Here is a 26,270-nt window from a genome sequence, read left to right as displayed (position 1 = left end):
AAGGACACACAAGTGTTTTCAATCACAAAATGGCAGAAGCTGAGAAAAGTGGTAGTCTGAGTTTTCCCACACAGATCCAATGCAGTCCATAGAGGATAACAGCTTTAATTGAAATTAAAATGATCTGATTTAACATAATCATTTCTGGCTCTGAAAGTCAATGTCTTATGAATAAACTATTTAAAAGCTCCTACAGGAACAATCCAACTATTGTCTACTAAACAGTCCAAAAGTTTTAAGTATTATTTTCTCCTCAGTGGCAGGAGATAACCCAAAAAAAAGTCTGCCATGTGCAGCTAAGTGTCAGAAGAAGGCCTTGTAATTTGGTACCTCCTATATATTTGTATATGTGTGTGCATATATTTACACATAACTGAGTTTTCAGTTTTTAAAGTTCACTAATTTTTAAGCAAAACAGAAGCAGTCTGCTCAGTCCGTGTGTAATGCTACCGAGTGACCTAGGGATGATGGCATGAATGGAAATGGTACAGAAGAGCAATTTCTCTTAATATTGCACAATTTTGATTATGCTACAATATTACAGTATGTTCTGTTCCTCTGGATATTTGTGTTTGAAAGCTGAAGCAACAACAATCTATTTTTGTAAGAGTTCACAGTTACTACTAGCAGCATGCCCTGTACTGACCTAATTCTTAGAGTGACCTCTAGTGGCGTTAAGGCCACTTCTCTTATGGCTAGATTTCATTTCTCCAGGGTTTCTATTAGATCCATGGAAAACAATTGGTAATGCTTAGACTTGAGGGCTGTTTTTGGAATTCTAAGATTGAAAGGAGGTGGATCAGGTTATGTTTGTTTAAAAGCATCCATTTTCCACTAATTGTAGCACAAGGATATCAATAGTAAAGCTGGGAGAACACCTTAAAAAACATTCCATGAATATTCGCTTGGATAAAAAAATTGAATTTATGTTGGCTGTGTTCACGGTCCTTTGGCATTCACTTTCCTTGGCTGTTGTAGCAAATTAGTTTACTGGCAGGAATGTTTGCAGAAACAGCAACTTTTGGACAGATATTAGAAATATTCGTGGAAGGTGAATTTCACACACACACACACACACACACACACACACACACACACACACACACACACACTCTTCCTCTGCAAATACTGTGTGGTTGTGTTTTATACTTCTCTCATCATTGTAGTACCTAACATGTACTGAAGTCAGTGGAGTTACTCCAGGTTTGCACTAGTGTACGACAGACCAGAATTTGGCCCCTGAATATTAGACAATTGTAAAGTTGCACACTGTAGCAGACCCACCCTCTTAGAGCCACAAACTACTTAGTGTTTCAGTTCAGAATGGCTTATGGTTAAAACTCTGAGCTGTTGCCTGTTAAACATCTTGATATCAAAACTGCCTATTTTTGTGCATCTTAACTGTGCTGGCATCCAGCAGCATTTCACTGTCTTTGTAGTGGCCTAAAGTGTCCATGAGCTTCCTTGAAATAGACGTTTCTTTTGAAATAGTACAGAAATAGGACATTCAGTGCGGATTGCCTCATTATTCAACGACTCCCCCGGATGACTGGTAAGTAGCATTGGTAGATTCTGGAGTTAGAGGGGCTGATTCTTAAGTCCAGTCAAGCTGTGCAGGGTTTGAGCTACAGAGTGGAAATAAACATGGCTTGTTGGCATCTTAGCAACTCACTGATTCTGGGGCTGGGCAGGTCTGCATTGGCCCCAGTTTAAATCAGAGTAGCCTCTGCCCGTAGCCCTGAGGAGCTGTAAAAGTAGCCAGGAATAGCTGAAGTACAGGGGTGCTCCAGCTGTATCCCATTCTCCCTAGACTTCACCCTCTCCACTAGAGGCCATAAGTGGTGGGTGTGCACAGCTGCTCTGCTGGCTCTATACCACTGAAGGATTTCCCCTATGACAGTGTGATGGGCATATGAACACCAGGCTGAGAAACAGGGGGTTAAGGAGCAGCTCTGATCACAGGAGGCTCCACCCAACCTTGTCTGCTGGGTGTGCTGTTGGTGGAGATGGAGTTTAAAGGACACAGCACAGCTCAGTCAGGGTGTTCAGTGTGAAGGAGTAGACCTGCATTGGTAGCTTTTGCAGGAATCCAGCAGGAGCCCCACACAGCTCTGAAGCCAACCTCAACTCACAGCTGCAACCCCCTGCAGAAAAGACAGTGGAGTAGCTGCTTCTGACTGGGAAAAGGAATCTCCTGACCACCTTCTGGGGGGATTCTTTCTGGGTCACAAGCTAGACCTTCACTATGCCTCTGAAGAGGCTGGGATGTAGTAGGAAGTAACCCAGGGAGTAGGCTGGATGATACCTTAGCCCAGGTTTCACATCTGAACTGACTGCCCCAGGACCCTGAGTTGGATCCTGGAACAGCAGGAGGGCCTAGGTTCTCCTACCACCAAACCCCTGGACTTGCACCACTAGGCACTACTGCCAACCACCCTGGACTTGATAGACTAGATGCTTCAGCCAACCCTGAACTTCACCACTACGTAGCAGGGCTAGCCAGTGCTCCTATCAATAGGCGACATGGTCTAAGGAGATGATCCCCCATCACAGCCAGTGTACCAGGTAGATGGTTAAGATGACTGTACAGACCCTTTGCATGCACAGAGCAGTGCAAAGGATCTATAACATAACAGAAAATGTATCTTGATTGTTCTTCTTCGAGTGATTGCTCACATCCATTCCAGGTAGGTGTGCGCGCCGCGCGTGCACGTTCGTCGGAAACTTTTTTACCCTAGCAACTCCAGTGGGCCGGCAGGTCGCCCCCTAGAGTGGCGCCGCCATGGCGCTCTATATATACCCCTGCCGGCCCGCCCGCTCCTCAGTTCCTTCTTACCGCCGTGTCGGTCGTTGGAACTGTGGAGCGCGGCTTAGCTGTCCTCCACGTCCCTAGCTCTCCTAGTTCTCTATCGTTTATCTATCGTTCATCTCTAGTTCCATTATAGTTGTTAATTAGTTTGTTAAGTAGATAGTTTAGTTAAATAGTTGTTAAGTAGTTCTTCGCCGAGGGCTTAGCCCTTCCCGGCACCCGGCGCCAGGCTCATGCCTGTTTCGCCGGGCTTCAAGCAGTGTGCGGCCTGCAAGAAGCCCATGCCTACCAGCGATCCCCACGAAGCGTGCCTGAAGTGCCTCGGGGAATCGCACAGATCCGACAAGTGCCGCATCTGTAAGGCTTTTAAGCCGAGGACAAAGAAGGAGAGGGATCAGAGGCTCCGAACTCTCCTAATGGAGGCGGCACTTGACCCGTCGGCTTCGCAGGCCGTGGTATCGGCACCGGCACCGGATCGCTCCGGCACCGAGAAGACTCCTCGGCACCGACCCTCTCCGGCACTGGAATCGGAGCCAAGGCCGTCGAAGTCTGATACTCCGGCCAGGCAGACCCGGCTTGAGCGCCCGGCCTCGACATCGGCCGCGGCGCCGCCGGCACCGTCAGCACCGTTGACTCCGGGCCCGGCGGGTCCGTTGAGTCCGGTGCCGCCGAGCTCCCCCATGAGATCTGGGGTTGAGGTAGTGGTCCCATCCACACCGGAGACCTTCGCCTCGGCTCGGGACCTTATTGCCCTGACTGAGCCCACTCGGCTGCCACCCCCGGTACCTCCGGTGCGGGTTGTGTCCAGAGGCAAGCCCATGATGTCGGCGCCGCCCAGAGACAGTCGTTCGCCATCCAGGTCCCGACGTCTTGGGCGCTCCAGATCCCGACGCCGCTCGCAGTCCCGGCACCGCTCCCCTCAGCGGTACCGGTCGCACTCGCGGCAACGGTCGGCATCGAGGCGGTCGCGGTCAGGCTCCAGTCGGCGACACCGGCACCGCGACTCCAGGAGCAGGTCCCGACGCTACTCGCCGCACCGGTCGACCTCCCGGCACCGAGCTGGTGGCAGGTCCCGGTCTCGGTCGACCTCCCGGCGCCGAGCTGGTGGTAGGTCCTGGTCGACCTCCCGGCACCGAGCTGGTGGCAGGTCCCGGTACCGAAGCGGCACCCGGTACCGATCAGGATCCCGGCACCGTGACAGATCCCGGTCCCGATCCCGGTCCCGGCACCGATATGACTCCCGGCACTGGTCCCCGGCACCGAGACGATCCTCCGTGCCGGCCCGCGCAGACCCTTACCATCCGGGGTCGGCCCCACCGTGGCCCTCGAGACAGCCGTCCGTATCCTCCCAGACGGACAGCGGGTATGCGCTGGGCACCGACCGGCAGGCGGCGCTGTTCGGTGATCCGCCGCTGCAAGACCAAGGCCCACAACAGTGGGGATTCTGGACACCCTGGGCATACCATCAGGCCCAGGGCCCCCAGCAGCTCCCTGCTAGACCGGCGACTGCGGAACGTAGGGCCCCTGAAGCCTCCTTGTCTCGCCCCCCTCCCTCCCCGGAAGGGGAGGAAGGGTCCAAACAGCAGGACTCCGCTGTGGCTCCGGAGGCAGAGGCGAGGGCTGAGGAAGACCCTCAGTTAGACACTCTCGTGCCTGGGGTCTCATCATCCTCCTCCCCGGATGAGGCGGTGGCGGGTACCTCCTCCAACAGTCCCCCCCCCGCTGGATCTCAGGGCGCACCAGGACCTCCTCAGGCGATTGGCTCAGAATCTGAGTCTGCAGGCAGAGGAGGTCTCGGAGATAGAGGATCCAATTGTCACCATCCTCTCTTCTGATGCTCCCACCAGGGTCGCCCTGCCCTTCATACGGACCATCCAGGCCAACGCCAATACTATCTGGCAGTCCCCGGCCTCCATCCCTCCGACAGCGAAAGGAGTCGAGAGAAAGTACATGGCCCCTTCTAGGGGATACGAATATCTACATGTTCACCCGACTCCCGGTTCACTGGTGGTGCAATCGGTGAACGATAGGGAGCGTCACGGCCAGGAGGCTCCGGCCCCCAAATCCAGAGAGGCCAGGCGGATGGACCTCCTTGGCCGTAAGGTGTATTCAGCTGGGGCGCTGCAGCTCAGGGTCTCTAACCAGCAGGCCCTGCTGAGCAGATACGCCTTTAACTCCTGGGTGGCAGTGGACAAATTTAAGGAGCTGCTGCCACAGGATGCTCGCCAAGAGTTTACGGCCATCTTGGACGAAGGCAAGAAGGTCGCACGCACGGCCTTACAAGCCTCCTTGGACGCTGCGGACTCGGCTGCCCGTACCCTCGCGTCAGGAGTTACGATGCGTCGCATCTCCTGGCTGCAGGTTTCCGGCCTTCCGCCGGAGCTCCAGCACACTATACAGGACCTTCCTTTCGAAGGCCAGGGCCTGTTTTCCGATAAGACAGACCCCAGACTCAAGAGTCTAAAAGACAACCGGGTCATCATGCGGTCCCTCGGGATGCACACCCCCGTGACGCAGCGTAGACCCTTTAGGTCGCAACAACAGCAACAACGTAGGCCGTTTTCCCAGTTCCGCCAGCGGCAGGACCTTTACAGGCGCCGCGGCAGGAACGGCAGGCGCAGGCAGTCTGGGAACCAAGGGGGGCAGAACCAAGGCTCCTCAAAACCCCCGCCTGGTCCTAAGCCTTCATTTTGAAGGTGCGCCCGAGGGCGCGATAACAGTTTCCCCTATGGATCCTTCCCCCCCATTTTCCAACCGCCTTTCGTTTTTCCTCCCGGCGTGGTCCCAAATAACATCGGACCGCTGGGTCTTAAGCATGGTGCAGACGGGATACCGCCTGCAGTTTGTTTCATTTCCTCCTTCCCGCCCTCCTTCCTCGTCCCTCTTCAGGGACCCCTCTCACGAGCAATTCCTTCGACAGGAGGTGCAGACGCTCCTCAGCAAAGGAGCTATAGAGGCGGTTCCGGAAAACGAGAAAGGCAAGGGGTTTTATTCCCGCTACTTTCTGATCCCCAAGGCCAAGGGGGGCCTCAGGCCTATCCTCGACCTGCGAGAACTCAACAAATACCTCGTGAAGTTGAAGTTCCGCATGGTATCCCTGGGGACCATTATTCCATCCCTGGATCCGGGAGACTGGTACGCCGCCCTCGACATGCAGGACGCGTATTTCCACATTGCCATTTGGCCGCGCCACAGACGCTTTCTCCGCTTCGTTGTGGGGGCTCTTCATTATCAATTTGCAGTCCTCCCATTCGGCCTGTCCACGGCCCCGAGGGTGTTTACAAAATGCATGGCAGTTGTCGTGGCGCATCTTCGGCGCAACCGTGTCCACGTGTTCCCTTATCTGGACGACTGGTTGATTCGGGGCACGTCGGAACAGCAGGTCAACAGCCATGTCCGCATGATCACCGCCATATTTGCAAGTCTGGGCCTCTTGATAAACACAGACAAGTCCACTCTGAGGCCCACGCAGAAGGTGGAATTTATCGGGGCCGTCCTGGATGCCACTGTGGGCAGGGCCTCGCTGCCTCTGCAGCGGTTCCAGACCATGGCGGCGATCGTTCAACGTTTGCGGTCAGCCCCATTGACGTCAGTGAGGACATGTCTAACCCTGTTAGGCCACATGGCGGCGTGCACTTTTGTGACCGACTACGCTCGGCTCCACATGAGGCCTCTCCAGCTGTGGCTTATCAGTCATTACAGGCCGGCAAGGCAACCTTTAGACATGTTAGTCACAATCCCCCAGAAGGTCTTAGATTCTCTCGGCTGGTGGTTAGACCAGTCCGTATTATGTGCGGGTCTTCCCTTTCACCCCTCTCAGCCCTCGGTATCCCTGACAACGGATGCCTCAGATCTAGGCTGGGGGGCCCACCTAGGGACCCTGCGGACACAGGGCCTGTGGTCCCAGGAGGAGGTGGGGCTCCACATCAACATGCGGGAGTTGAGAGCGGTCCGCCTTGCTTGTCAAGCGTTTTGTCATCAGCTTCAGGGTCGTTGTGTCGCCGTGTTCACGGACAACACGACGACCATGTACTATATCAACAAGCAGGGAGGCACCAGGTCCTCCTCCCTGTGCCACGAGGTGATACGACTCTGGGACTTTTGCGTAGCCCACTCCATTCACCTCAGGGCTTCCTTCCTCCCTGGAGTACGGAACACTCTGGCAGATCGGTTGAGCAGATCCTTCCTGTCACACGAGTGGTCCCTTCGCCCGGACGTCGCTCTCTCCATTTTCCGGAGGTGGGGTTATCCCCGGGTGGACCTCTTCGCGTCCAAAGGGAACAGGAAGTGCCAAGCGTTCTGCTCCTTTCAGGGCAGGGAGCCGGGGTCGATAGCGGATGCCTTCCTCATCCAGTGGTCAACCCACCTGTACTATGCATTTCCCCCGTTCCCTCTGGTCCACAAGGTCCTCCTGAAGGTGCGCAGGGACAGGGCTCTCGTGATCATGGTGGCCCCGGCATGGCCCAGGCAGCACTGGTACACCATGCTGCTGGACTTGGCCATAGCCGACCCAGTTCCCCTGCCCCTTCATCCGGACCTGATTACCCAGGACCACGGGACCCTCTGTCACCCAGACCTGCAGTCGCTGCACCTAGCGGCGTGGCTCCTGCGTGGCTGACTGGTTCCGAGCTGCGCTGCTCCACGCCTGTGAGAGAGGTGCTCTTGAGCAGCAGGAAACCGTCCACAAGAGCCACATATTCGGCGAAATGGAAGCGCTTCTCCTGTTGGTGCGTAGAGAGAAATCTCCGCCCTATGGAAGTTTCGGTAACCGAAATCTTAGACTACGTTTGGTCCCTCAAAGGGCAAGGTCTGGCCTTATCGTCGTTGCGAGTCCACCTAGCAGCTATCTCCACCTTTCACCCGGATGCGGACGGTCGCTCCGTTTTTTCTCACCCGACGGTGTCGAGATTCCTTAAAGGGCTGGAACGTTTATTCCCTAACGTCCGTCCCCCTGCTCCAACCTGGGATCTTAACCTGGTGTTGTCCCGGCTCATGGGGCCCCCCTTTGAGCCGTTAGCTACTTGCTCCCTGCTCTACCTCTCTTGGAAAACTGCCTTTCTAGTGGCTATCACCTCAGCTAGACGGGTGTCGGAGCTCCGAGCTCTTGTGGTAGACCCCCCATATACGGTCTTCCACAAGGACAAGGTGCAGCTGAGACCACACCCTGCTTTTCTGCCCAAGGTGGTCTCAGCCTTCCACGTCAGCCAAGAGATTTTCCTTCCGGTTTTTTTCCCAAAACCTCACTCCTCAGGCAGGGAGCAGCAGCTCCACTCGCTGGATGTCCGTAGGGCTCTCGCGTTCTACATAGAGAGGACTAAGCCCTTCCGAAAATCCCCCCAGCTTTTCGTGGCGGTAGCAGATCGTATGAAAGGGCTTCCTATCTCCTCCCAGAGGGTATCCTCTTGGGTTACGTCCTGTATCAGGACCTGTTATGACTTGGCCCATGTCCCTACGGGCCGTGTGACTGCGCATTCCACCAGGGCGCAGGCGTCGTCGCTAGCTTTCCTCGCCCGTGTGCCCATCCAGGAAATCTGTCGGGCAGCGACCTGGTCATCGGTCCACACCTTTGCTTCCCACTACGCCCTGGTCCAGCAGTCGAGGGAGGATGCGGCCTTCGGAACTGCAGTGCTCCGTGCCGCGACTTCTCACTCCGACCCCACCGCCTAGGTATGGCTTGGGAGTCACCTACCTGGAATGGATGTGAGCAATCACTCGAAGAAGAAAAGACGGTTACTCACCTTTGTAACTGTTGTTCTTCGAGATGTGTTGCTCACATCCATTCCACACCCGCCCTCCTTCCCCACTGTCGGAGTAGCCGGCAAGAAGGAACTGAGGAGCGGGCGGGCCGGCAGGGGTATATATAGAGCGCCATGGCGGCGCCACTCTAGGGGGCGACCTGCCGGCCCACTGGAGTTGCTAGGGTAAAAAAGTTTCCGACGAACGTGCACGCGCGGCGCGCACACCTACCTGGAATGGATGTGAGCAACACATCTCGAAGAACAACAGTTACAAAGGTGAGTAACCGTCTTTTTTGGGGCATAAAAAGCCAACAGCTCCCTTCTTCTTCCATCACTGTAATTGCCCTTATTCCACTTTGGACAGACAGAGCTCTCAGTTGTTCTCTAGAGTCTCAGCTTCACATCTTTACTTGCTATGGTTGTGAAAAAAATCTTCAGAACATGACCCAAATGTGACTCATGAAGCATTGTTTCCCTGAGTCAGCAGAAAGCCTGAAGCAAGAGGTATGAACAGCCCCCATTCACTGCAATGGATGCTAACGCAGGTGCCCATGGTGATACTTTACATGTTGCTAACCACATCACTTCTCTTCAAAGCACGTAAGTTAAAGAGAGGAAGTATTGCAGGACTTGGTGGTGATGGGGGACTTCAACTACTCAGATATCTATTGGGAAAGTAATACAACGGGGCACAGATTATCCAACAAGTCCATGGAATACATTTAAGTCAACTTTTTATTACAGAAGGTGGAAAGTGTGATTGGTGGAGAGGCTGTTTTAGATTTATTCTGACATAGGGAGAAACTGGTTGAGAATATGAAGGGGGAAGGCAGCGTGGGCAAAAGTGATCATGAAATGGTAGAGTTCATGATTGTAAGGAATGATAGGAGGGAAAACAGCAGAATAAAGACAATGGACTTCAAGAAGACAGATGTTAGCAAACTCAGAGATTGGTAGGTAAGATCCATGGGAAGCAAGTCTAAGGGAAAAGAAGAGTTCAAAGAGACATTATTAAGGGCACAAAAGCAAACTATCCCAATGCACAGGAAAGATAGTAAGTATGGTAGGAGGCCACCCTGGCTTAACCAGGAGATCTTCAAAGACCTGAAGCTCAAAAAGATCATACAAAAAGTGGAAACTAGGTCAAATTCTGAAGGGTGAATATAAAACAACAAAAGCATGTAGGGACAAAATTTGAAAGGCCAAGGCACAAAACAAGATCAAACCATAAAGAGTAACAAAAAAAAAATTTACAAATACATTAGAAGCAAGAGGAAGGCCAAGGACAGAGTAGGCCCATTACTGGATGAGGAGAGAAAGACAATAACAGAAAATGCAGCAAAAAAAAGATAGCAATGATTGGGCAACTAACATAGTGAACATCAGTAAAAGTGGGATAGGATCTGAAGCTAAAATTGGGAAAGAACAAGTTAAGAATTACTTAGACTAGTTAGATGTCTTCAGGTCAACTGGTCCTAATGAAATACATCCTAGAATACATGAGGAGCTGGCTGAAGAGATCTCTGAGCCATTAGTAGGGCCCTACCGTATTCATGGCCATGAAAAAAATGCATCACAGATCTCCCACCATGAAATCTTGCTATTGGAAGGGCGGAGGGGAGGGCTGGGAATGCACCAGGCTCCAACTACTAGTCCAGGCAGGGCTGGGGAGGGACAGGACTTCCTCTTCCCCTGCACAGCCGCTCTCGTGGGGGAGAGAGAAATCAAACCTGCCTCCAGCTACCTCCCGTGGCTGAAGCAAGCTCAGTGGCTGCTGCCTTCAGAGCCCAACTCTGAAGTTAGCGCAGAAGCAAAGATAGTAATCCTGCGATCCCCCCCCCCCCGACCAACAACTTTGCAACCCCCTAGGATCCCCTTTTGGGTCAGGACCTCCACGGTTACAATATCTGAAATTTCAGGTGTAAACATCTGAAACCATGAAATTGACTAATTTTAAAATCCTGTGACCATGAAATTGACCAAAATGGACTGAATTTAGTAGGGCCCTAGCCATTAGCGATTATCTTTGAGAATTCATGGGGGATGAAAGAGATCCCAGAGCACTGGAAAAGAGCCTATATAATACCTATCTGTAAAAAGGGGAATAAAGACAACACAGGGAATTTTAAACCAGTCAGCTTAACTTCCATCCCCAAAAAGACAATGGAGCAAATAATCAAACAAATCAATTTGTAAGCACTTAGAAAATAATAAAGTGATAAGTAACAGTCAACATGGATTTGTCAAGAATTTGTGGATGGGGGAAGGAGAAAACGTGATATATCTTGACGTTAGTAAAGCTTTTGATACTGTCTCACGTGACCTTTTTATAAGCAACCAAACGAAATATAGCCTAGACGAACACAGTATAAAATGGGTCTGTTATTAGGGGTTTTGCAGAACCCAAAGCTCTTGTTAACTTTACTCTTTGCGAGGTGGTGGCAGGAAATAAATCAATGGGGGCAAGCAGGCAAACAAAAGTGCTTTCACTCAAAGCTTCTATTTTATTTAGTCTCCAGCACGTACACACATCCACGCAGGTTAGTAGAGCACCCCAAATGAACCTCAGATTAGTATTTACCAAGGTCTGAAGCAGGTCCTAAGTGGATTTCTGTAGATGTTCAGTGGTCAGCCTTCCATCAGGAGTGGAACTTGAAGGTGTTCAAGTGTCCACTGAGCTCAAGTTTCTTCCTCTTTTTATACCCAATGTGTAAGTATTACATAGCTTGTTCATCAAAAAAACTGTTGGGCAAAAGATAAGTGTGGCATTTTCCAGCCTGTCAGGCAGGGAATTTTCCCTCAGTTAACCAGCTGTATTTCACGTAGTAATAGTTAACTATTGCCAGACTTAACATCTTGCAAGCCCGCTTCAGCAAAAAGCTCAAGTCAGGAGGGCACAGGTTCATGTTTACTACTCATAGTCACTCACTTCCCTGCTCCCTTCCTGGTCTGTGCTCAGGTTTCAGAAAGGCCTCCTTTTAGCTGCTTTCAGCACTAAGCATAACAGTTAGTATTCCTGCTGCTGGCAATGGTCTAAGTATGTTACTGCATTCTGGGCTATCAAAAATCTCCCCATCCTACAGGTGCATAACTGGTTGGAAAACTGTACTTAGAGAATAGTTAACAATGTTTCACAGTCAAACTGGAAGGTCATATCAAGTGAGGTCCCACAAGGATCTGTCCTAGGTCCAGTTCTATTCAATGTCTTCGTAAATGATTTGGATAATGGCATAGAGAGTACACTTATAAAGTTTGCAGATGATAGCAAACTGGAAGGAGTTGCAAGCACATTGGAGGACAGGATAAGAATTCAAAACAATCTTAAGAAACTGAAGAAATGGTCTGAAATAAATAGGATGAAATTCAATAAGGGCAAATACAAAATACTACACTTAGGAAGCAATAATCAGTCAAACAAAAAAGTGGGAAATGACTGCCTAGGAAAGAATACAGAAGCAAAGGAGCCTGGGGGGTTATAGTGGATCACAAGCTAAATATGAGTCTTCAATGTAATACTGTTGCAAAAAAAAGCAAACCTTTTTCTGAGATGTATTAGCAGGAAAGTTGTAAGCAAGACACGGGCAGTAATTCTTTTACTCTACTCAGCACTGATAAGGCCTCAGCTGGAGTATTGTGTCCAGTTCTTGGCACCAGACTTCAGGAAAGATGTGGCCAATTCAAGGAAGTCCAGAAGAGAGCAACAAACTTGATTAAAGGTCTAGAAAATATGACCTATGAGGAAAGGCTGAAAAAACTGGATTTGTTTAGTCTGGAGAAGAGAAGACTGAGGGAGACCTGATAACAATCTTCAAGTGCGTACAAGATTGTTATAAAGAGGGTGGTGATAAATTGTTCTCTGTATCCACTGAGAACAAGATAAGTAGTAATGAGCTTAAATCGCAGCAAGGGAGATTTAGGCTACACATTAAAAAAAAAAACTTCATTACTTGAATGGTAGTTAAGCACTGGAACAAATTATTTAGGGAGATTGTGGAATCTCCATCATTGGAGGTTTTTAAGAACCACTTAGACAAACACCTGTCAGAGATGATCTAGATAATACTTTGTCCTAACTCAGTGCCAGGGTCTGGACTAAATGACATACCAAGATCCCTTTCAGTACTACATTTCTGTGATTCTATTATTTTAAGATCTATACCAATGTTTCTGAAGTAGGCACCCTGAAGGATTAACCAGGGCATACAGAAGGTGTATAAATTAAGATGTATAGGCCTTTAACAACACATGGCTGATTTGCAGGGACTATGCAATCAGTTTCATTCCCCTAAAAGAGGGCTTAGCTTTCTAAAAATTGCGAAACATTGCATTAGAGCAACTGGAAATGTCTGATTATCTGATCATCTGCTTTTCTAAAGTGCCTGTTGTCGTAGTAAATAGAATTGTCAGTCACTGACAATGTGAGAGTGTGCATATTGTCAGTCTGAGAGAAGAATAGTCAAAGGTTATTTCCACAGGATGTTTCCCAGGTTGTATTGTCTTGTTAGCTCAGTGTGATTCCGTGTCTAGAAAAAATGTGGTTTCACATAGTCAACCTCAACTGAATTTGATAGTTTTCAGACCTTTTGGAAAGAAGCTATAAAATTGTCATCCTAACACTTTGCTTGGATCCCTTCCAGCACAGCGTCTGTTGCTTCCGATGCTGTTGCCATATTCATTTTCTCACTTTTCTCATTCTGCAAGTGTCTGTAAGCCATCTGCTCTTCACTGAGCAGATCTGGATGTCACACACAGTGCAACCCCAAATTCAAAATCTATTGACTTCACTGAGGATGCTTCAATACTAGCAATACTTTTGTCAATCTTCCCCCTCCCACCATCTTCTTCACTTCTCTTTTGCAGATGGAGGACTCTCCATTAATACGTTACAGCTGGCAGTCCCAACCTGCAGTTTGGCTGATGCTGCTTAGGCATGATCTGACTCCAAATGCACTTCTGTTACTCAAATGATTTTCAAATTTGGAAGTATTCAGCTCTTGTTTCAACTCCTTTTGCATGGCCTGAAAGAGCTTACAGAAGTTGCATTAACCCTCTAAAAGTGTGTGTAGTTGACTCATAATACAAAAGAAGCTGCAAGCATGAGTGTTTTATTTAATATTCTTTCAGTTAACTTCACCATACATTTAGTATAAAGAACAAAATAAACTATTTTGTGCGTTTATATGATTATTTGCACTGATATTGCACCCATACTAACCCTGGCCTCTAATTTAGACTCGAAGACCTTAAGGTCAGAAGGGACCATTGTGATCATCTAGCCTGGCCTCCTGCATATTGCAGGCCACAGAACCTCACCCACCACTCCTGAAATAGACCCTTAACCTCTGGCTGAGTTACTGAAGTCTTCAAATCATGGTTTAAAGACTTCAAGTTACAGAAAACCACCATTTACAGTAGTTTAAACCTGCAAGTGACCCATTCCAAATGGTGCAGAGGAAGGCAAAAAAGAACAACCAGGGTCTCGTCAATCTGACCAGGGGGAAAATCCCTTCCCGACTCCAAATATGGTGGTCAGTTAAACCTTGAGCATGTGGGCAAGACCCACCAGGCAGGGAAAGAATTCTCTGTAATAATTCATAACCCTCCCCATCTAGTGTCCCATCTCCAGCCATTGGGGATTTTTGGTACTGGCAGTTGCTGATGGGCCACATGCCATTGTAGGAAATCTCATCACACCACCCCCTCCATAAACTTATCAAGCACAGTCTGGAAGCCCGTTAGGTTTTTTCCCCCCACAACTGCCCTTTGAAGGCTGCTCCAGAACTTCACTAATTTTACTGACATCCAGAGAAAACAGCAATTTGGCCAGTGTTTTACTGTGTTTTCTATGTGTAAACCTCTAAGCACTTCATTCATATCACCATTCAATTGAACATACTGAATAATTGAGAAATTGACCAGTTTTATTTATAGCTTTAGTGGTATTAATGCGAACGGCAAAATAACTTGCATTCCTGATTCCCTTAGTCAAAATCTGTCCAATTTATCAATGCTAGTCAACGAAATTATGTAAAATGAGTTTGTTTGAACTAAAAGAACTGTTTATTGCACTTTCCAAGGCTTCTGGTGAGGTTACCAAATTATTATAGCAAGAGATCAATGTGTTCTTAAAATAAGAAGTACGCATATACAGGCAATCAGAAATTTGTTCAGAGGGAGCAATTTTGGATCAGACACGGTTGTCATCCCTTTTGGACATTTCTTTTCTGGGGAGTGCTCAGCATAAGCAGTGAACTTTCAGAGTGGTAGGGGAATTGGAGCCTTCCTCAACACTGTTGTTACAGCTTCATCCAACAGCAGCTGTAGCAACAACAACACCTCCAGATTGTAAACTCTAGTGAAAAAAAAAGCTACAAATGTCTATATTACCTCAGTTAAAGGGTCAGATAAAACCTCACCACATCTTCCAGTTACTTTTCCCAACCTATGAAGATTCTCATATTACCAAGATTGAAATTCAGCCACTAAGGTATCATCCACTCCCCAGTCTCACCCAAACATGGGGTAAAACATTTGATAGTACTGGCTGGATTATATGGGGGATAGAAATAGATTTGGGTTTCATTGGCTCTCTGAAAAAATCATGGCCCATTCTTCCTCACTATCCCATTCAAAGATCCCATATACACATTAAATGAGAGAGTGGACAATTTGGATCCCTGCAGAACATCTCTTGAAAGCACTTCAGGGCAGAAGAACAATTGCCCCAAAGTACCCTCTGAAATCTCCCCAAGAGATAAGAGCAAAGCCGCCAAAAGGCTGCATCATTTGTTTGTGTTAGCATTAGCAGATGAACTAACTCCACCTCATAATTAATGGTATTGAAGACAACGGATAAAGCTAACAATAGCAGCAGGGATACATGGTCAAGGAGGAAGGCAGCTACAAAAGCTTCCTCTGCAGCTCTGTGCAGTACCTAGGGCCAGGGGTGGCTCCAGTCCCCAGCATGCCAAGCGCGTGCTTGGGGCAGCAAGCCGTGCGGGGCGCTCTGCCGGCACCACGAGGGTGGCAGGGAGGCTGCCTCCGGCAGTTTGCCTGCGGAGGGTCCGCTGGTCCCGCAGCTTCGGTGGACCTCCCGCAGGAGTGCCTGCGGAGGGTCTGCTGGCCCCACGGCTTCGGAGGGCTTCGCGGGAGGTCCTCTGAAGCCGCGGGACCAGCGGACCCTCCGCAGGCAAACCGCTGGAGGCAGCCTGCCTGCTGTACTTGGGGCAGCACAATCCCTAGAGCCGCCCCTGCCTAGGGCCATGCTCAGAATGACAAGAATCAAGGCAATCTGAAGTAACCGGATATACTGAGAATGTTTTCACCAGTATTGACCTAAAATCAAGCAGACAAGACCTGGCATCTGTCTCCTTAAGATATTGCCGTTCACCTAGGGATGCAGACAGTTCAATCCAAACCTACTTGATCTTATCAACATAATGATGTTCAATGTCCTCTACAAGAGGAATGAGTCTCTTATCAGTCATCAGATGAAGACAGATTTGAAATAAATCTGCTGATCAAGACTTAAAGATTCTGTTGGGGAGAAACGGAACTTTTCTTTGCCACCCACACAGGCACCACATGATATTTCAAGAAATCTTTATGATGCATTTTGTCAGAATCAGCGCAAGATTTATACTGCCAGGGCTCTAACTGTCTTCCTTCCCCCTTCACTGGTCTCAGATAATCTGTAAACCATGATGACCTGTCAGGATGAAGTTGGGAAAGCGAATATCACTTCACTGATATGGGCCACTTCATTGATGGTTGAGGACAGAAAAATAAAGACCTACCAATCCCTTGATTGAGTAGTCTGTTGAAGAAACAATACTCTCCCTCCTAATCCTCCAGAAATGCTCAGGTTCCATTAATCTCTGAGGACAGAAATCAAACAGGTCTCTCATCCCAACCTCATATATCAGACAGTGTTAGTCCATGACCTGGGCAGAAGCGCAATTAGCCCACCTCTTGTCCCAACCCAAACACAGATAAAAAATCTGGCCAGCTGTATGAATTGAGGTAGCAACCAGTGGACATCATGGTAATTGTTAAATCCTGGGTTGCCTCAAAAGAATTGTCATCAACATAGATGTTAAAGTCACTGAGTATTCTCAGCCTTGGTTCCTCCTAGAAGGAATCTCGATACCTCATGCAGTGACTTTGCAGTGCCACAGAAAAGTTGAGAGTCCTGTCTTAACATCATCCCAGGACTTTCAGACAAGATGGGCACACTGAGTGAATTCCTGGCCCTGTTGAAGTCAATGTCAGTTTAGCCATTGACTTCATTAGGGCCTGAATTTCACCCACTGTATTTAGTCTAGTTTTGGGGTGGAGGATCTGCATTACAGGCAGGATACAAACAGCATTGCCAACCATCCTCACCCATTTCCTTTTGGTTCATACTGAACTGAGTATATGGCTAGAGTCAGCTGCACCAAAATTTGGTCAACACATGTCTTGTAAATTATAGACTGTTGTTGCTTTATTAATCACTAACTTTGCATTGGTCAGCATGAAGTGAAGGCCCAGAAACTTGTTCACTGGTATCCCAATCTTCTGATAGCTAATTAAGTGTGAAACCAATGGAATTGAGACTAAACAATCTTGATTTTGGATTATGCTTTACTTCAAATCCTTTCTTTTCCTGTCTCCCCTTGCCTACTACCATAGACATCAAGGGATCCACACCCACACAGCCAAACACCCTGCCAGATCTCTACAGTTCCAGCATGAGACAATATTGTTCAGCCATCTCAGACACCCTTAGGTAGCCATTGAAGGGCTGCCACAGTTGACTGCCCAAATAAGGACTCCCAAGGGCTGGCTACAATGTTAATCTATAATGCAGGTTCCCTACCTCAGACAAGCCCAACTGAGAGTTATTCCCCCAAATGTAATAAGTCTTACTTTCCTGCTTTGGGAGACACCACTCCAGTTTAATCCTATACCCTTGCCATTAAGCACAGATATCTGGGTCTGACCTACATATCAGTGAAGGGAGCCTAATCTTGATTTCACTCTAATTAACCAGTTTATTGGTTACTCTGGCATGTGTCTGTCTCAGTCTCCCCTGACAGAGATGATGCTCTTTGTATAAACAATTGTTTCTGTGAGAAAAGGGGATTTGAACCTGCAACTCCCACATCCCAGCTGAGTGCTATACTTACTATGCCATCAAGTCAATCTTTCACACACTCAATATTTACTTATTTATACAAAGTGTAACAGCACCGAGAAGAGAGATTGCAAAAAACTCAGTAGCCCAGTGGTTAGGGTATTTGCCTGGAATGGGGGAGATCCAACTCCAAATCAGGCATTTGAACCAAGTCTCCTACTTCAGGTCACTGTTCTAAATCAGGCAGAGCAAGAATTCTAATATGGGTCACCTGCAGCCCGGCAGAGTACTCTAACCTCTGAACTATTGGCTGTTCTGTGGTCAGGACTGACTCCAGGCACCAGCTTAGCAAGCAGGTGCTTGGGGCGGCCACTCCAGAGAGGGGCGGCACGTCCAGGTATTCAGCAGCGGGCCCTCGCTCCCCCTCAAAGTGAAAGACCTTCCGCTGAATTGCCGCAGATCGCAATCATGGCTTTTTTGGGGGGGTGGGGGCTGTTTGGGGTGGCAAAACCCCTGGAGCAGGCCCTGTCTGTGGTCCGATATTCTCTCCCTTTGCCCTCTGCCTCCTGTCAAAAAACTTCAGCAAGACTCAGGTTCATAATGGGATTTTTTTGAATTCTCAAAAACTTTCACAGCATGGGAAATCTTCTCCTCACTCAGCAGGATAACCTCACACTTTGCCGGATTATGGATGGAAGCAAATTCCAGAGCCAAACATTCCCTCTTCCACTGAGAACACTTTGCATCAAGCCTCAAGACATTAAGTTCTAGGAGCAGTTTGTGAGAGTGCCCCTCTGGCTCAACTGTCTAAAAAGTGCACATGGAGAGAGGTGGCCTCTATAGTAGTCAGGATCCAAACATAAAGGGCTATATAGATTGCATCCAAGAGGAAAGGTTACAATGTCCTATCTAGACATACGTGGAAAAACCTTTATTATTTACTGCTGCCTCATCCAGCGGGGCATCCAAGAAGGCCACATTATGAAGTTCACAGGGACAAGCAGGCATATCCCATCAAAAGAGGAAGCAGACACCGTGGTCTTTTTCTCTGAATGTTTCCAATCAGACCAGCCACATCATCCCTGTCTCACCCTGACTGAACTTCTGTCACCTTCCTGTCATCCAAGCTTCTATTTTGACCAGGCACCAGGGGTGGGGGAAACACTGAACCATTTGGATCCAGCTGTCATTTGCATCCTGATGGCACTGCAGTTCAAACATCTCACTCTTCTAACAAGCAAAAGAGAAGGCTCAAAAGTAATTTCTATCACTTTATTTTTGTATTGAAAATGTTTATTCCAAATTTAGCAAAGAGACTTTGTCATGGAAGTGCTTAGATGTTATTGTGAAGGGCAGTACAGGAATCTCATTTTATGGATCTAGAGAATAATAGAGAAAGTACCATCATTGAACTTCAAGTATGGCTCTGGGTAATAAAATGGGCAAGATAACTAATGACAAAAACCTTATGTAATCTAGTGGCAAAATTCAGTTAGTAAACTTAGTCGAGGTTCTAGATCAGTGGGTGTTTTCTGACCAGGGCCTAGGTGTTATATTATTCCAATAGATAGACTGCCATGTGTGGAACACATTAAATTTGGACCTATTCACCTGCATTTTTCAGTATTTACTGCTTGTACATTGGAAACCATTGGCAAAGTTTTAGTCACATTGGTTTCAGAAATTCCTGTGGCTTGAGTACAGCTGAATTGGAAACACTTTTTGTTCCATGTGCCAGGTATTTTAAGGAGCAAACCAATATGATGACATGTTTCAAACAAAGCTTCAATGAGTGGAAAACAAAAATAGAAATCTGTATTTAACCAGAAAAACTCATAGCAGAGACACCGAAGCTAGACCATGTATTCCAGGCATCATGTTACACTGGACACAAGTAACACAAGCAGGTGAGGCCAGTGATTAAATCATACAGAGCAAAGCAACACAATAATGGATGGCTTTACTGGCAGCTGTGCTAAAATTCAAAATAAGACAACATAATGGGTGTGGCTTTTTAAAAAAAACGCCCATAAATGTAATGTTTTCAAAGCTTGAAGATGAGACTATTGTTTTATTTTAAAGCATAGGACTTACCACCTGGTAGAATATTTTAAACACCATATTAGAAAAAAATTAGAGGTATGGTTGATTCAAAACCCCCAATCCAAATACTTCAACCTATGGGAAAGTTTGAATCTAGATCTGAATTTTGCAGTTCATGTCCATCTCTATTTTTATATAAAATGTGTCCATAATGCCTGCCATCCTGGAGAAAGTCATATCCACTCCTCAATCAAACGAGACAGGTTGAACTGGCCTATGGGAGGAATCAAAATATAAGGAGAAAGCCTAAGTAACTCCACTCCCCTTACAAACAAAAAGAAAGGGGGGTTCTTTTTAAACCAACCCAAACAGCATTGTAGGCTGCAGCTTAATATCACAACCACCTCAGGACTGAGTTTGCCAAGAGTAGCAGAATGGATAAATAAAAGCAATACAAAGATTAATTGGACACTGAAGACAGCTCTAACTGTGATTATTTCAAGTGACTATAAATTTAAGTAGTTAAATACAAGATTGTCTGATGCTGAAATGAAAACCTTTGACTGCAAAGGTACATCTGAAGGGCAGGACATAATGTTAATTGAGGTACTAGGACAATAAATCTCTAGAATGTTTGACTCCTAGAACAAATTCAGGGCCAGTAATATATGGGCTCCCTAGAGAGATTAAAGTTCAGAGTCACAGAGTTTCTTTACCAAATTGATCTTCAGTTTGATTGTGGACAAAAATAAGCCAGAATTTTTCAAGTTAGTTGACTACAAAGTCTGCCATGGTAACACTGATGATAACAGTATGTATCACTTACTGAAAATAGTGCTTTTCATCCATGCTTATCGCAGTGCTTCACAAAGGTAGGTAAGTATTATCAGTTTCTCCATGAATTCTTTGATTCACTGCACCATGATCAGCAGAACTGCCTGACAATGGAGTTGACTGAATGCTACAAATTCCTAAGGGAGGAGTGCACAGGGAACACTCACCCTGCACCCCAAGAGCATCAGGAGTCCTTTGCTGCACTTTCTCCAGTGTATACCTGTGCCTTAATGAAGCAATCTGACCCACTAGTTTTGTTCTCTCTACAGTATTTTGACATAACTACCATTGGCGATATGGATGGATGGATAAGGGAGGAGACTAGGGGTGCAATCCTGATCCCACTGAAACCAATGAGTGTTTTACTATTTACTTCAATGGGGCCAGGACTTCACCCAAGATCACCGAAGCTTTGTCATTATCTATTGTATTTTATTGTAGTGTATTCATATAACACCACTAATTTTTGACACCTCTTCTACCATGAATCTGACACTTCTTTTGACTCATATGTTGTTTGCTTTAACACCCAAAAGAGCTTCATTTCTTAATGTGTTAAGAGCACCCACTCCACCACAGAATGGCCCACTCAGCCCTACTCTGCTCTTATAGTCTGCATGTATGGAATGAAAGTTGTGTATGTAGTTTTTGTTCACCTTGGCATTTAGTCTGTATTAACACACTCGACCTTACGTACTTTTGGTGAAATTAAATATGTTTCAGTCTCATTTTTGATTAAGCTACAGGGTGTAACAACAAAAGAATAATGGTTTTAGCTGGAGCACTGACAGGCAAAGAGAGGTCATTACTGCCCTCGTGTTCCAGCCAGAATTCCATTCCGTGAAGCTAGGGTACACTCCTTAGGCCTAATGAAAGGTTGACATATAATTTATTTGCTTGGCTGAAATAATAATTGAGATGGAAACAAAAGTGTATTGTACAGCAAATCTTTTGTTCCTTGCATTTTTCTTCAGTTAAAAAGGCAAAACTTGTTTTATTGGGAACCTTAAGACACTTCCTAGGAATAGAAAGTGGTTTTGTAATAGTTGTGCTTTTTTAGTAAGTAACTTGACATTTCTGAGCCCAGTTACTTTAATCCTTGTTGGGAAGGCTGTCTCCCAGAATGAGAAAATATTGTAGTGAGTGTGAAAGTTCAGTTCGAAGGCGCATCCTGATTGTCAAGCTGTCCTGCAATAGCTCAAGAACAGGAATACCAACCTCAGGGCAGACTTTTAAGAAGCAGGGCACAAACCCCAAATTGGCTATATTTAGATTTCACCATCCAATTATCTAGTGTAAACTCCTCAAGCACTATAACAGCTTTAACATGGAGTTACAGACAGTTCCCTTGGGAACTCCCAATTTTTCATACTAGCCAGGAAAGCTTACCTTTGTGATAGATGGTCCCTTACATCAAAGATCACAGCAGTATTCAGGCTATCCCTAGTCCCAAAGAATCAGTCACTTACCTCAAGTCAATTGCACCTTAGATCTCACACCAAAGACAACACTTGTAATCAATCCTATAATAAACTATATAAAGGTTTATTAACTAGGAAAAGGAAATAAGAAAGTTATTTACAAGGTTAAAGCAAGTAAACATACCCACAAATGAGTTCTCATCTTATGTTTCAAAATGTAATAGATGCTTCTATAATAAACCAGATCTAAACGTCCCTTCAGGCTAACCCAGGCTAAGCACTGAGGAATCCCTTGCTTATGCCTAGGAATCTTGCCCCCCAAGAGTCCAAGCAGCAAAGAGATACAGTTCCTCTTTGTTAGGGCTTTTTATTCCTTCCTCACTTTTGCTTCAAGTTGCAAATTCTGCTGTTGGGATAAATTCACTTGCACATCTCTTCAGGGGAGGAGAGGAGCAGTCAATGAAGTCCTGTGTCCCCTGATTTTCCCCAGTAATTCATCTGGTGTTAATAGGCCTCCTTTGTCAGGCAAGAGTTGCACCCACTGTTGGAAACTAGTATTTCACACTCATTAATACTTCTCTCCTGTCTGGTAATTTCCAGTTACAAAGCAAACACTTAAATATTACCTTATAACATATCATACAGATATTTGCATGCAGCAGCTTACAACCATTTCATAAACTTTAAACACTGAACACATTCTTGTAATTCTAATACCTATTTTAACAGTACTAACAGCCAGGTGAGCTAGACTGGTTCCAGCTATATGTTCAGTTGAGACCTAGAGCCTAGGGACTGGTTCCAGCTAGGTGTTCAGTTGAGACCTAGGGCCTTGGCATGAGCTGGCATCTAGTCTGCCAGCATCACACTGATCAGACACACTCTGGCACTGTGATGTAGAAACCATCCAGGAACTTGTGCCTCCAGTCTGACCTAATATATCTTCTATCTCCTGATTTTCAGCAAATGTTGAGAAAACTGCTGCTGAAGTGCAAACATACTGTCCAGCAGCAAGGATCAGGTTAACAAAGTTAAGTGAAGAATAAAAAGATCCTAAATTGCTTTCCATGCATTTTAGACTCTATTCTATGGCAGTATTTCCCCTTACATTTCTTTTTGCCTCATCTAACCTCTTGCAGCACATCAACTTTCAAGCAGTTCCCCTTGTTTATATTCAGTAGTTGAATTTAGTGCATCTCAAAGTTAATCTTCCCCACAGTTTGTACCTCAATACTCCTTTTTGCTATTCCAGTCCCAGGAACCTCCACCTCTGCCACTGTACCTCAGTCCTAACTTGCAGCACCTCTGTTAGCAGAGACAGCCAGCTATTATCAACTTTGAGTTAGTTTTAAGATATAGACAAACATTTACAGGTGACTATGTAGAGACAGCCAAGCTAATTTTTGTATGTAATTTACAGTAAGGACCCGATTCTGATCTTGCATTCGTATAACTCCACTGATGTCACTGGAGTTACACTGGTGTGAGCAAAATCAGAACAAGGCCTAAGTTAGGATTTGGAGCCCAGATCCCCAGAAGGGAAAGACTAATGCACTACCCCATAGTACTACTTAGCACTTTTCAAGCTGTTCTTATTCTAATTAAAATGCATTTCTCTTCGTCCCTGCTCCATATGATCATCGCTAACCCCTGACAACTTCTGCTTGTAGGTGTTGCCAGTCCTTCTGAAGAGCTAAATGAATCTGATTCTGTGGAAGAGAGGCTTCGAGCACAAATTGAAGAAGAGAAAAAAAGGTGTTATTTCTGCCTTATCACATACTTCAAATATCAAATTAAAATGACATCTGGATATGTGCAGCATGTCCCAATAAGACTTCAGTACTCACAGCTAACCTCTGCTTTGCTTTGACATTATTACAAAAATGCCATCTTTCTGGTTCACTATTAAATGTCAGCCAGTTTCCTGTAAGCCTAAAAATAATACAGTATGTTACTGGACTGAGGATCAGAGTTAGCAACTTGTTCACTGGGATCAGAGTTAGAAATTTGCTCTTTGGTCCGAAGCTGGCAGGGGTGCGACCAAGACAACATACTTATCCATCTGTTATTTGCTCCCATGGCTGTTTCAGGAGCAATAAATGATTTTCTAGGGTCAGGTTTTTGTATCTGCTGCACATAGAAGTGCTTATAAAATATGAGATGCTCCCCCATTCCTGGCTTTGAGAAGTTGTTTTGAAGTTCAGGTTTGGTAACTGCCCTGGGTAGCATAAAACTACATTAATGATCTGTCAGCTTGTTCTCCCAGAACCAAAGACAAAACTTCTCTGTTCTGAACAAACCCTCTTCTCCTTTCTCACTGCAGTTATAAAACAATGTTCAATCGCTTGAAAGGGTTGAAGATAGAGATTGAACACTTGCAACTTCTTATGGAAAAAGCCAAGGTGAAGCTGCAGAAGGACTTTGAAGTCTGGTGGTCTGAGGAGGCATCGAATCTGCAGGTATCAGAATGTCTCCTTCAACCGTATGCAAATATAAAATTAAATCTGCACTTGTTGCCTAAAGAAACCATTGATTAGATAGGAAGGGGACTATTATGGCTGAAACTTTGGTCCTGATTCCCCTCACTCTTAGTATGGTGTAAATCAGAGCGTGATAGTTACACTAGTGTAAAACTAGTGCAAGTGAAAGAACTATCAAGCTCTTTTTCCCCACTGTGTGCCCTAGTTTGGCACACTCTTAAACATCTTCCAAAGAAGTTATTTTCACATAAAAGCTAACTCAGAAACAATACATGTGAATCATGTTTTCAATTTCTTTTAACTTTTTTTTAAATTTTGTACTTCAGAAACACTTGTCTGTGGAATTCCAAATGGAATTGAAAGATCTTGGTGACATCTATTATTGCACCCGACCTGTTCTGAGATGGGGAAAGGCTTGCTCAGGAAGTTATTCATTGGATACTGAATACATTGGAATGATCCATTCGATTCCAATGAATTTTAAAGAATGTAAAGTGACTAGGGGAGACTTAGGGCCAGATTATCTCTTAATGCTCACCAAAACTATGCTGCTTTACGATTTACATGGTGTTTGGAAGATGGCAGACACCACCAATAGCACATCCACGAAAGCCAACACAGACAACTGAATTCCAACTTCCCCTGGTTTTGATGACTTCTGTAGCCTTACAGAACTTCTAAGCTCCCCTGTGGTTCATCTGTTCTCAGCTCAGAATGCCAGCACAGCTCCTGGCTTGCCAGCCAACTTCCACAACTGATACTGTAGCCAACTTTAGGAAATCCACAGAAGCAGAGGTCCCTGATTTAATAATTGTAGTTATAACAAACTAAATAGGTTTATTTTAAAATAATATGTAAAAAGTTTGTACCATAGTGAAACAAGCTAAGATAGAGGGCTTCACAATCACAAGAGATATCACAAAAGCAAAAAACATCACAAGGTATATCATTCTCCTCATGGGCTTTCTCATTGTCACTTCTCTAGAAGTCTTTCCTGGCAGGATTTTGCTAAGATATAGATGGTGGTGGCAATAACATGTTGGAAAGGAGCCCCATTATGTCTGCTAGTAGAAGATCATCCCCAAACATTTGAGATCATGTCTGCATGGCGTAACTAATGATAACATGTGAGCCTAAATTAAAAAGGATGCAGAATTCGAGAAATCCATGTATTATGTGACCATGTGAAGAGAATATTGACTCCTTGGGTAAAAAATTATTAGTAAATAAAATTTTAACATGTTCAGCTAATATTTCTTTTTGTTCCAAAAAAAATCTATATTAATAACTAAACTGTAGTGTTATGAAAACAGTATAAAGAAATGTATTGAACATACAGTTAACTTTCATGAACTTGTTATCTTGATATGGCATCAGGCAACTTAACTAGCTTAAATGCAAGTTTTGGTAGCAAAAGTCAAAACATTGTGACTCTGTGGGTGGCAATGGGGAGGGGATTAATGGCCTTGCTATCTGCAAACACAGCCTTTCAGAGAGCTGTGAAGTATAATTCTTGTACCTACTGGATGATGTCTTCTGTGTCCGTCCACAGGAGAGGCCCAGGATTAGCCTCTCATGATTCATCAATGGAAGATTTAGAAATCTGGACTAAATAATGACTTTCATACCTTGAACCTTGACCTATCTATAGATCTAAACATCCTAGGTAACTCAAGTCAGCCAACACCTGCTGCTGAGACCTTTTGAAAACCTGAAACTTGAGCTAAGAAATTCTTAAACCACTCCTAAACACTTTCTTGTAATGCCTACAGGAGTTCTTGTGCCAATCATAAGATCAGCAGGAGGATGCAGCTAAACTGGAAAGCA

General features: G+C 46.0%; 1 protein-coding gene across 6 annotated transcripts in view; it reads left to right on the top strand.

The window, feature by feature from the left end:
- Positions 1–26,270, top strand: part of KIF6 (kinesin family member 6) — a 307,218-nt gene that overhangs the window by 266,974 nt on the left and 13,974 nt on the right. For 5 of the 6 annotated variants that reach the window (XM_030557284.1, XM_030557282.1, XM_030557281.1 and 2 more), the window contains 2 exons: positions 23,634–23,718; positions 24,287–24,422. In XM_030557284.1, coding sequence (XP_030413144.1) covers positions 23,634–23,718; positions 24,287–24,422 — 221 coding nt within the window. Of the gene's footprint in view, positions 1–22,926; positions 23,601–23,633; positions 23,719–24,286; positions 24,423–26,270 lie in introns of those variants that run through there. The other variant, XM_030557287.1, reaches the window with a different exon arrangement.

Source organism: Gopherus evgoodei, chromosome 3 (assembly GCF_007399415.2).
Source record: "Gopherus evgoodei ecotype Sinaloan lineage chromosome 3, rGopEvg1_v1.p, whole genome shotgun sequence".
NCBI classification, from domain to species: Eukaryota; Metazoa; Chordata; order Testudines; family Testudinidae; genus Gopherus; species Gopherus evgoodei.
Note: the sequence above shows the minus strand (reverse complement) of the source record. Positions and strands in the feature narration are given on the sequence as shown.